Below are 12,765 nucleotides of genomic sequence, written 5' to 3'. Positions count from 1 at the left end.
GGGGGGGGGGGGGGGGGGGGAAGGTGTATCATTACAACTATCCTAAGCGGGTAATTAGATGTGTATTTACTATTCTACAGATGGCCCACAAGTGCGAGTATGGACTCACCAGTCGGTTTGCACACCTTCTAGGCTCCTTTCGTGGTCTAGCTAGCATTCTCTGGTGCTATTGTCGGACACCCGGTAGGAATAGCGACCGTTGCAACATTATGATAAACATAATGATCGTTTTTCTGGCTCATAACGTATGCGTCTGTACCATAGTAAATGGGAGGATTCTCCAGGCATGTAACATACAATGATGCATGAGGTCCCAACATTTTCATTCATTAAATCATGTAAAAACAACCTCTCCCATTTTCCTTCGTATCATATCATTTTACTACATACCTTTTAAGAAATGTATAAGAATATTGTATCATTCATATCATACATCATCTTATATCATATCATGCACATAACATGTCCTTCAACATATTATATTATATCATGCACGTATCATATCATAAAGCATGTCACAACATGTATTATATCGTCAAACATGTTACACCATAACATCTATCGTATCGTCAACACATCACATCATAACATGTGTTATAACATTAACATATCATATCATAGTCATATTATATTATAGACACATCATAGTCATATCATTTCATAAACATATCAAGTCATATCATTTCATAAACATATTATAGTTATATCATTTCATAAACATATCATAGTCACATCATTTTATAAACATATCATAGTCACATCATTTTATAAATATATCATAGTCACATCATTTCATAAACATTTCACACATATCAAGCATATGACACGTGCAGAACCACGGGGTATGTTTCATCATACAACTATCAATTTCTAACCATACCGATAATAAGGTCATTTACTTGGTTGATCTTAGCTGAAGTTCTCCCTAAATTCAAATGCTTGATGCTAGCTTAATGCTGCTTTTTGAAATTTTATTCTACTTAAAGAGTCTCACCATTATCAATTAGAATTCTAACGTGGGAATTGACTCACCAAATGTTACATAAAATAATTTAAACTTACTTTCAACCATTTAAATTAGCTAAGCCTAATTATGTATAAATAATTTAAATTAGCTAAGATGTAGTCATACTAACTTAAATGCTTCCAAAGAGTTAAACTAGAAGGAAAGGGTTCGAGTGTATCATACCCAAGCCAGATCAACCAAAGTGTTGGTTTAGAGTAGTCATAAAATGTATTCTCAGATTGGTCGTTAAAGTGGGATAATAAAATTAGCGTGAATGATCTTTCTTTTATAGTGGAGGTCAACTGAGGGATCTTCATTTTATAGTGAAGGTCAACTCTCCACTTTTGAACTTAAGGGTTCTCCCTTCTATAGTGGAGGTTGACTCTCCACTTCTCAACTTAAATAAGGTGAGAATATTTCTCCCCCTTTTATAGTTATAGGGGGAGGTCAACTTAAGGGATCTCCCTGTGGAGGTCAACTCTCCACTTCTAAACGGTTAATAATTTATTTATTTATTTATTTTTTTTGGTTATTATAGTTGTTACTATGTATAAGGATAACTCATGAAATTAAAAAAAAAAATAATAAAAATGATTTGTTTAAAGAAACTGTGGGACATAAATAAAAAATACAATAAAAATATTTTACTTAACTGAAATAGACTTACTTTTATATATATATATATATATATATATAATATTGATGAAGTTGGACGACCCTAGATTAAAAAAAAAAAATAATAATAATAAAATAATATATATATATATATAAATTGTGATATAATAATATTGCAACAAAGAGATAATAAATACACTCGAATTTAGACTTATCTTTTATATTAACTATCAATCTAATTTTGTGTCCACTATTTTAAGGGTTAATTGAGAATTCTGTCACCTATACTAAAGGTTGATAAAAAAGTTACAGCAAAAATTAAATGGTCAAAACATTTTGGACAACCATTTGATAAAGCTGGGTATTTAAATTCATTTACTTTCCACCTAGCCCAACCATATAAATGATAGATGGAAAGTAGAAAGAATTCTAAAAAGACTTTCACAGTCGATTTTTAACTCACACAAATATAGAAGTTTCAAAAAAATCATTTAAGAATCGGTAGAATGAAAACGACTTTCATGGTCGTTTTTTAACCAACACAAATATAGAAGTTTCAAAAAATCCATTTAAGAATCGGTAAAATGAAAACAATATGCTTTAAAATTACTCAAATATATGTATTGTTTATGAACATTGAACCCAATATGTTTTTGAATGTATGTATAAATCATAATCAAATCAACCTATCATAAATTATATTACGAAAAATAAATGGTATGAATGGTATGAATAATTTCTTGTTAGTTTATTCGAATAATGTGTTTAAAAATAGCATTAAACAATACTTAAAACAAAAATTTAAAATATATAAAAGAAGCTACATAAAAAACTAAAAATAATAAAATTATATAAAAGAAACTAATAAAAAATGCATACCCATGGATTTGAACCTGAGTATGAGTATGAGATGTTCTTCATGCTTGGCATGGTGCACAACAGTTGTTGTACCTTTGGGCATTCGACTACAACTCCAGAGAAGCTAGCTTGACGAGCTGGCCTAGGAGTGTATGAGCCTGCCTAGTGAGCCTGCACTCGTACATGTGGATTGTGTGTAGAAAAGTAGTTCACATTCAAATTGTCCACTAGAAGCCACCTAAAAGAAGACAATTTTAAATGATAGGTCTCATTCATGTTACATGTGTTTGTATTCTCTGACCCCAATAGTGGGTCACTTGTCGAGTATTTCTTAGAATATTAAAGTCTTGTGTTACTCTTATATTTTAGGTAAAGGCAAGACACCCCTCTACATTTATTTTGTAGATATAAGGTTAGCCTAGGACATTGTTTTATTTTAAAAATTACATCCTGCATATCGTAATGACTTTATTTCAATAGGAAATTTAGGGTTATTACACTATTCGCATATCAACACCTACCCATGGGATAAATCCACTATGTAAGGTAATCCAACTGAACTATCAAGTCACACCTTCCTAACCGACTTCATGCCTAACTCAGCAGTATCGTATCAGAGTGGAAACCAAAGTGGAAGCTCTATAGACACTGTATCGGTTGTTATTAATCAAGGAGGCTACTTTTGTTTTTCAAGGTTGTCATGGTGATCTTCTAGATTTATAGGAAAGTTTGGTAGTCTTGACATGGATTCCCGTCTCAAGGTTTCTCGGTTTCAACTCTCCAAGACTGCTTCAATTAGAAGCAATAGGGGCCATACCCATTTATTAGCTCTCACGATTCTAATGCACTCGAACTACTGGAGGTGTTTCATCCTAGGTTGTAGTCGAGTCAAATTGACGTTCTCCCCTACTCTTAATATGTTTCTACTACTTATTCTCTATAAGGAGAATCATATATTCAATCACCTTGAGTTAATGTACAGTAAATCCTGCATACAGTCACACATGCTCAATGTGGCGATAACATTCATCAAATACAAAAAGCATAAATACAAAAACTTTCATCCTCATTGTAAAGAATAATCTATTACAAGCAATAGAAAAATAATCTATTACATAATGCAAGGAATATCTTAGTTCTGCCAATATCAAGTGTGACTATTCTCTTGTTTACCCAATCGTCCTAAGTTCAGGTCATATTGAGTCTAACCACCTAGAGTTTGGTTTTACTAGCATTCACGAGTTACCAAATGATCCCTGAAATATTACTTCCAAGAATCTTTGTGATTACTTATATGATTGTTGTGTGCCTTCCCATGTTTTTTTTCTTGCCACAAGTAAGCCCAAAAATTCTGAAACTTCACCGACTCGACCTAATTTACACAAAAATAGGACTAGCATCTAAATCTAGACAAAAAAAAAAAAGAGATGAATGTATCTTAAAACAAGTAAAAACATAGTCCCCCACACCTACAAGCATGGTTGGAAGGCTTGCCATGTTCGTGGCCACGCACTGACAGGCGGGCAGTGCCTGCCTTCAAGCGAGCATAGAAATTTATCTCCAAATTTTGTTATGGTGAAACATGTTGTTCAATGATAGGTGGTCGAGATCGGGTCGATTCACATTTCAACCTTTGGGTACGAAGTCAGGTCACCACTTGAGTGGACAGGTTGGGTATGGAGAAAATTAGGTTAAGTAGAGGTCCACACCAGATCGAGTCGATTCACGTTTCAACCCGTGGGTACTAAGTCAGGTCACCACTTGATTGGGCAGGTTTGGTATGGAGCAAACTAGGTTAAGTAGGTCTACACCACCCGAATGGTAACACGTATCCGCGCCGGTTTGAATACGTTCTACATCTCCTTCAGCTTCAGCGTGTCCGTGTGTCACCACTTGAGTGGACAGGTTTGGTATGGAGCTTGAGTGGACAAGTTGGGTATGGAGCAAATTAGGTTAAGTAGGTCCACACCACCTGAATGGTGACACGTATCCACCGCCTGTTTGAATACGTTCCACATCTCTTCGGCTTCAGCGTACCCGTGTGTAATCGCAAACTTTAATTTATGTTATGCGAAACTTGTATGAAATCAACCCTAGGACAACATATAAATTATTTGTTATAATTATCAAGTTTACTCTCGGATCTAGGAAAAAAAACATAAGCTAAATACCCATAAATTCTACCTCATGACATTATTTGATTCTTTTTGAAAAAGAATGCTTCAATAGTATAGATTGGTCCCGAGCAATAACTCATCCTCCTTATTAACACAGTGGAAAGTATATAAAACAACATTTATCACAAATTTCATTATAGAAGCATTTTGGTAATTTCTTACATCATGCATAAGATACTCATAATGATAATTTTACCATAACATATGTACATACTTATCTAAAAATGCTATTTGAAATCCTTAACATACATTACCTAACAATCTAAGGTAAGGAATGCTCACATGCTAGCTTGTTCTACGAATCTCTACAAGTATTACTTGGCTAAAGTACGTATGGTTACTTACTTTGATGACGTGTGCCTTTCCGAGCTAGCCTTTCTGCATGTTAGAAGCTCCAAAATTTCTTAAATTTCTCTAGTAGATCCTAATTCAAGTAAAATTAGGGTTACTATCAAAATCGAAGTGAAAAATAGTCGAACAAAGGTCGAATTGGGTAAAAAAAAAACTATACGTAGAGGAAACGACATACGCACAAGGCCACGTGCATAAGGAAGGAAGTACATGCACTCTTCACTTGACTTATGACAACTTTTGATTCACAACTTCAACTCTTAGGGAACACGTTTAATCCTTCGTGGTCTTATAATTCCTATATTTATGACGTCGCCATGCACTCAAGCGAGATGCGGGTCACAGGTCGGGTCAGGTGGGCGAATTGGGTTGCGACGGCTAGACCTACGGTCATGGATCAAGTGAAACAAATTTGGCTCCTCTAGATTTTCACTTATTAAATATATATATATATATATATATATATATATATATATATATATATATATATATTTATTTTGAGTTACTTAAATTTTTCTAAGAATTGAGTTTTTAATTTCTCATCGAGACTGAGTGTTTTCTAAGATTTTTTTCATCTTTTTTTTATTCATAAATATAAAATTACAAAAATGCCCCTCCATTTAAAAACTTCATTTTCCCTTCTTTTCTTTTTCATTTTTACTTTTCTATTTAGATTTTTTTTCGTCTTTTTTTTTTTTTAATTTATTTTCTTTTCCTTTCCAGCTTTTAAATTACTTTTACATAATCTTTATTTATTATTTTTACTTTTAATTTAAAACTTTACACATTACTCTTTATTTAGATACAAACTTTATATATTATTAGATTTTACTCTTGTGATTTATTAAGGTCCAGCTCGAATGGAGACTAAAAAGACGGAAAGAAAAAAAATTAAAGTGAAATAAAAATAAAAGATGAAAATCCGATAAAATTTAAATCAAAATAAAGATAACACAAAAATTAAAAAAAAAAAAAATTCCGTGGAGTTTGAATGACCCCCTTTGTGACTGCACAACCCTCGAACACTCCTCCACCTTGGTCAGCAGCCTCCAAACACCTGAAAAAGGAGGGAATGGACGAGTATATAAATATACTAAGTAAACAACCTACTCGTAGGCTCTCATTACATCCTTAACCTAGTAGGTATCCAAAAGCTTTTCTCTAGACTCTAAGAAGTTGAACCTAGTATCTACTGCTACCTGAGTATTTGGGGTGCCTCAAAGTTAACTGTGACGCCCCTAATTTTCTTGCTTAAACTAACGACATCACCACATGCACGTTTTAAATAACATATGCCAAATTTTATAATAAACACTTTTAAATGAACGTACACATTTAATTCAAAACAAAAGCATAAAAAACCCCTATTAACTATTAAATGTGAAACAATAGGTACTAGTGTCAAACTATTTATTTAAATTTTACAATGGTCCCGTGTTACAATGGTTTTCAAATTCAAACTTCTGCCAAACTATTTATTTAAATTTTACAATGGTCCATGTGTTAGATACTTTGCATGATCATGCATGTGTTACAATGGTTTTCAAATTCAAACTTCTGCCAAACTATTTATTTAAATTTTACAATGGTCCATGTATTAGATACTTTGCAGGAGTAGAATCTTGGAATGTTTATACACTTTAGGTAGACTATGCATGAGTAGAATCTTGGAATGTTTATATATGTTTGTTTTATGTGACTAATAGAATGTTTATATATATTTGGTTAGGAATCACGACTCTCCATAATGATATGATATTGTTCACTTTGAGCATAAGCTCTCATGGCTTGGTCTCGTACCACCTCACTTATAAACCCATGAACTTACACTAAATTAACTAACGTGGGACTCATTCCCAATAACCCTCAACAATCCTCCCCTCGAACAAAGTACACTATTGGAGCTCTCGAATAGCCTCCCCTTAATCGAGGTTCGACTCCCTTCTCTGGAACCCTTGAACAAAGTACACACTTTGTTCAACACTTTAGTCACTTTTAACTACATCTTCGAGGGTCACAGTTCTTTGTTTGATATTTGAGGATTCTATTGACATGATTAAGTTTAGGGCATCACTTTGGTACCAAAGTTAGGAAGGGAGAAATCTATTATTGAAGAATGAAATTTGCAATTATATAGCATTACAGAATCAACTAAATATGGTATGACTAAATCAAATCTAATCCTAACCATCTCACCCCCTCGTGCAACTAAATGAAAACTTCACCTTCTCCTACAACTAAATGAAAACAAATCTAATCCAAATAATTAAATCAAATCTAATTCTAACAATCTCACCTCCTCGTGCAACTAAATGAAAACTTCACCTTCTTCGGCCATTAATGAAAACTTTTTCTTTTTGTTTCTTTTGCTGTAATTGTTTGTTTGTGCAGTAATTACCAAGGTAGGGTGTCTACAAAGGAGTAATTGTTTCTTTGGACAGTAATTACTACTATAAGGTAGGGTGTCTACAAATGAGTTTGTTGAAGTATTTAGAGGAGTGGTGAGAGATGGCCGGAGAAATGGGACTTTAGCTTTTCATGGATCCACTCTCGACATGAGGAGGGTAGATCACCCATTTCTAGCATCATAGGTCTTGTGGGCGACACATCTCATCTCTGAATAAACTAATTTTATGTTCTTAAACTTAGGTAGCTTGCAATGCTATCTCAAACACATTTTTGTGGAGACAACATGGTGTGTGCAAGTCTACTCTCATCAGTTAGGGATGTTAGCGGGTGAACTCTACCTACAAGACAATCTATCTAGTCACCCAAGCTTGGGGGAGCAATCCCCTTGTGCTTCTCAGTGGCTCAGACTACCCGCATAATTCTACCTCCCCTCTTTGAATAGATATCCTATGCAGAATAATCTAATTGCACTATTGATCACACAACCCTAACCAACCTTGGCCTAGCTCGACGATACTGGTATAAGAGTGGAAAGGAAAGTGGAAATATTGTTGACACTATACCAACTATTAATGATCGAGATACTACCTTTGTTTTGTTGAGTTGTTACAATCTTTTTGTTCTTTCACTGTGGTTACTTACTTTGCTTACATAGTAAATGACTGGTGACTTGAATTGAGGTGCGACCTTGTATACTCTGTAGGGATAATATGGTGTCTGCTAATCTAAACATAACCCTTGGAAGGTTAGCTGGAAAATCCTTCATCGGACCATAAAGTCACTAAAGCTTGGGAAGAATGACCTCCTGTGTGTCAGCCAGCTAATAGGTCAACCTTTGTTGTCCTACCCCCCTCTCAAGAACGAGTTTACAACAAAGAGTCTCTATTCAGGAGACCGATGGACATTTCTATATGGTTGTGGCACCTAGTCATCTCTACGCATCTTCTCTATATGGCCTGTGCCTACCTCGATGGTATGGGTACCATAGTTGGTAGGAAGCAAAGACTCTAATGACATTGTCATGCTGCTTTCCCCCTAAAGAACTACTTTGGTTGTCTTTGGTTGCATAAAGGTCTATTAGGTTTTTAGTTGCTTCTAGGCAATTTAAATCTCATCTTAGGATGCTGGGGTTAGCCCATCAAGGTTAATCCAAGTTTAGACTTCTAATCTTGCTTATGATTATGGAGTGTAAGGTCTATTGGAAAAAGTTTTAACCTAGGTTAAAACACTTTTAACCTAGGTTAAGGTGTAAACTACACTCGTTGTAGCACCCTAATCTTAACAGAGTTCTCTCATACATGGTTTTCTAGGGAGATTTACTTATCGATCTCCTAAGTGCGTAATCCATAATTTAAACTTTGCATTGGTCATGCTAGGGAGCTGAGGAGGTATATTGGATTCCTAGGGCAGTTAGGTGGTTAAACATTGACTTCTGGCTCTAGGTTGTTCTGTTCTGACTCCTCGAGTCTTTCTTAGTTTGGGAGCATTACGGTCTAGACCCTAAAATGGTTGCCAACAATTCTAAGGTACTCAGTCTACTAGAAGCGTCCTAACCTAGATTATCGTCTAGCAAACCTAACTCTAATGTCCTAGCTCTATGTAGATTAAACATGTTTTACAGGAAAAATACAGTCATACACCTGAAACTAAAACATACTATATCATGAAAACATACCAGAAAACATGGTGAACGGAAATCTCATAATAGGGCCATTCTACAATTTCTTACATCATGCACAATATACTCATCCATATTTCCCAACTCGTATTCTAGTCATGTCTGTTTCTTCTTCTAACTTTGCATAATACATAAAACAACATGCTTCTCAGAAATCTCAATGTAGAGGCATAATGATAATTTTTACCATAACATACATACAATGCATACTCATCCAAAAATGGCATTTCCAAGTCCTTAACATACCTTTTCTAACAAGCTAAAGTAAGGAAAGCTAGCACTTCCTAGTGATCCCTACAAATATTACTTGCCTAAAGTCGTGGCTATTTACTTGGATGATACTGTCTTCTCAAGCTAGCTTATCCTTGTGTTAAAAGCTCCAAAATACCTAAAATCCTCATTTTTATTATTAAAGGAAGTCCAGCGAAATTCTAACTTCAAACTGCGGTCTGTAGCAGATTTTGACTTTCTCTATAACTCTCTCTCAAGAACCCTAAATCCTCAATTTTCTTTCCTTCATCATTAGCCATCTAATTAGGGATAGATCAGACTTCTAGTTAGGCAAGGGGTCAAAATGATCGTACCTCTCGGGTGGACTTCGACTGATTTACCCAATATTTCACTATTTTTTCTTTAGTTTTTAAGATTTTTCTAAGAATTTTCCTCTTCTCCATCTTGAAATTTAGGTTCTAAGACTATCTAGAATCAGATCTTTTCAAACGAACAAAATAGTAAGAAATGATCGTATACACATTTGGTTTTGGATGGGAAACAACGTACTTGTGGATAGAGTGACCTAACTAAGTTGATGTCTTTTGATTTCCCAAATTTTAAAATTCCATATTCAATAAATGAAAAATTTCACCTTTTTGTGCTTTATTATTTAACCTACCTTCAATTTGAAAAATAAAAGAAAAAAAATTAAAATATAACTTTATTTAAGAAATGTATGAAAAATATTACCGGACAAGTGATCTTTTGGTGAATGAATAGTCAAAGTTTTCTAGTGAAATTTCCAATCCAATTTCTTTATTTATTTACCCACAGTTAGAACCACTTCATTTCTCATATGGCGATACAACCAGAGCTTGAGATATGGAATGACTTGAACGGCAAAGTAGTGATGGTCACCGGAGCATCGTCGGGGCTCGGCCGTGAGCTTTGTCTCGATCTTGCCAGAGCTGGATGCAAAATTATCGCTGCCGCACGACGTACCGATAGACTCCAATCTCTATGTGATGAAATAAATCGACTCGATTTCTTAACTTTGTCGTCGGTTTCTTCCTGCTCCCGAGCCTCCTCTGTGATGGAGGTGGAGATCTGCCGAGCAGTGGCTGTGACACTTGATGTTAGCGCGGATGGAAGAAGTATCGAGAATGACATAAAAAAAGCTTGGGATTCATTTGGCTTCATTGACACATTAGTTAACAACGCTGGTATGAGAGGTAAGTCCATCATCCTTTGAAAAAAATAGTACTTTTAACATATTATTTTTGTAACCCCCGGATCTACTGCTAGCTGATATTTTTCATTTTGGGGTTTCTCTTTCGGATTTCCCCTCAACGTTTTTTAAAACGTGTCTGCTAGTAAAAAGTTTCCACACTCTTATAAAGGGTGTTTCGTTCTCCCTCAACCGATGTGAGATCTCACAATCCATCCCCTTCAGGGCCCAGCGTCCTCGCTAGCACTTGTTCCTTTCTCCAATCGACGTGGGACCCCTACCAAATCTACCCCTCTTTGGGGCCCAGCGTCCTTATTGGCACACCACCTCGTGTCTACCCCTTTCGGGAAACAGCTTTCTCACTAACACATCGCCCAGTGTCTGGCTCTTATACCATTTGTAATGATTGAGGTCCACCGCTAGTAGATATTGTTATATTTGGGCTAATATCTATTTTATTATAAATTAATAGTTTAAAATAGATTTCATCATTTGTAATAAAAATATTTGCTATGACATCGCTCATAGGGGCGGTAAAGTCTCCTCTAGATTTGTCCGAGGAAGAATGGGATCAAACCATGACAGCAAATCTTAAGGGAGCGTGGTTGATATCGAAGTACGTATCCATGCACATGCGTGATGCCAATCGAGGTGGATCTATCATCAACATTTCTTCTATTAGTGGTCTTAATAGAGCACTACAACGCGGTGCCCTTGCTTATACTATTTCAAAGGCAGGCTTAAACACTTTGACAAAGGTAAAGTTTTGAAAATGTTTAGCTTACTGACTCTAACCGCTCAAGTTCATAGCTAGCAAATATTATTTTTTTGGATTTTTTCTCAAAGTTTTTAAAATGTACGCCTTCTAAGGACAGGTTTCCACACCCTTATAAAAAATGTTTCGTTCTCCTCCCCAATCAATGTGGGATCATGGATTGGGGGTCTCACATTGATGAAAGAAAGAAACTGAGTGTCAGCAAGAAAGTTGGGCCCTGATGGGATGGATTGTGATATACCATATCAATTAGGGAAGAGAACAAACATTTTTATAAGGGTGTGTAAACCTCTAGAAGAATCATTTTACAAACCTTGAGTAAAAGTCCAAATAGAACAATATTTACTAGTGGTTGGCTTGAGGTATTACACATAGCTAGCTTTAGCTATAATTAATTACGAGAACAATAATCTAAAAGCTATTTATTGTAACAGGTTATGGCCATGGAATTAGGATCTCACAAAATTAATGTGAATTCTATATCGCTTGGACTCTTTAAATCGGAAATTACAAAAGATCTCTTACAAAAAGATTGGATTAACAAGGTTGCAATGACAATGTCTCCTCTAAAAACCTTTGGAACTTTAGAGCCTGCACTAACAACAATCGTTCGATACTTGGTGCACGACTCTTCTAATTACGTCTCAGGTAACATTTTTATTGTTGATGCAGGCATCTCTTTACCTGGTGTCCCACTTTGGTCATCCCTTTGAATATCTTTACTTTTAAGTTGATATCATTTATATGGATGAATATACTTGGAAGTGTTATACTCGAAAAAGTCTTTAGATTATATATATATATAAATAAAAGACTTTGAATGGTTTGGAAGTAATTACATATGATTAATAAAGTGTTATTTTTCATACTTATTTACAAAAACAATGTACATAGTAACATTATTATATACTTCAAGTCATAATTACTTTCTATTTATGTAACCTATACAATATATAAACCAAAAAAGAAAATCTAAAACAAAATAGATTTTAAAGAGAATATATGCTAAAAAAATACTTGACTAAAAACTAAAATAAAAAGGCAAGCTCGACTTGGCTCCCTTCATAAAAGCGACCATCGGTGCCTTGGTCTCAACTCATCTCCTAATGCGACACGTATCCATATGGTTCGTCTTTGTCATATTCTACCTCACTCAACATCGTCTACGATCTAACATGTGGGATTTAAAATTTATGATATTTTGATCGAGAGTATATTTTATATATGTTTATTTTTTAATCCAAAGGTAATTAATATTCATTTAATTAAAAAAATATGAAAATAAACTTAATAATTAAATAATAGTTTATATATTTCAAATATTATGTTCGAGATCTTTCAATTTTTTAATTTTCTCTCCTGATAAATCATATTGAGAAAATTTTAATACTTGAAAAAATAATATTAGCACTATAATGGTAGTATATAGTTTTTTTTTTTTTTTTTTTTTTTTTT

At 34.5% G+C, this 12,765-nt stretch overlaps 1 protein-coding gene across 1 annotated transcript; it reads left to right on the top strand.

The window, feature by feature from the left end:
* Nucleotides 1-10,170: 10,170 nt before the first annotated feature.
* On the top strand, nucleotides 10,171-12,105 carry LOC111467253 (3-oxoacyl-[acyl-carrier-protein] reductase FabG-like). Its single transcript, XM_023112108.1, has 3 exons — nucleotides 10,171-10,539; nucleotides 11,064-11,293; nucleotides 11,745-12,105. The coding sequence occupies exons 1-3, from the start codon at nucleotides 10,218-10,220 to the stop codon at nucleotides 12,021-12,023; spliced, it is 831 nt and encodes a 276-aa protein (XP_022967876.1). The 5' UTR covers nucleotides 10,171-10,217; the 3' UTR covers nucleotides 12,024-12,105.
* The last annotated feature ends 660 nt before the right edge of the window (nucleotides 12,106-12,765 follow it).

Source organism: Cucurbita maxima, unplaced genomic scaffold (genome assembly GCF_002738345.1).
Source record: "Cucurbita maxima cultivar Rimu unplaced genomic scaffold, Cmax_1.0 Cma_Scf00033, whole genome shotgun sequence".
NCBI classification, from domain to species: Eukaryota; Viridiplantae; Streptophyta; class Magnoliopsida; order Cucurbitales; family Cucurbitaceae; genus Cucurbita; species Cucurbita maxima.
Note: the sequence above shows the minus strand (reverse complement) of the source record. Positions and strands in the feature narration are given on the sequence as shown.

Coding starts and splice junctions, on each gene's coding strand:
- LOC111467253 (XM_023112108.1), top strand. CDS start 10,218: ATGGTCACCGGAGCATCGTCGGGGCTCGGCCGTGAGCTTTGTCTCGAT. Junction 10,540..11,063: donor TAACAACGCTGGTATGAGAG/GTAAGTCCATCA, acceptor CATCGCTCATAG/GGGCGGTAAAGTCTCCTCTA. Junction 11,294..11,744: donor GCTTAAACACTTTGACAAAG/GTAAAGTTTTGA, acceptor TTATTGTAACAG/GTTATGGCCATGGAATTAGG.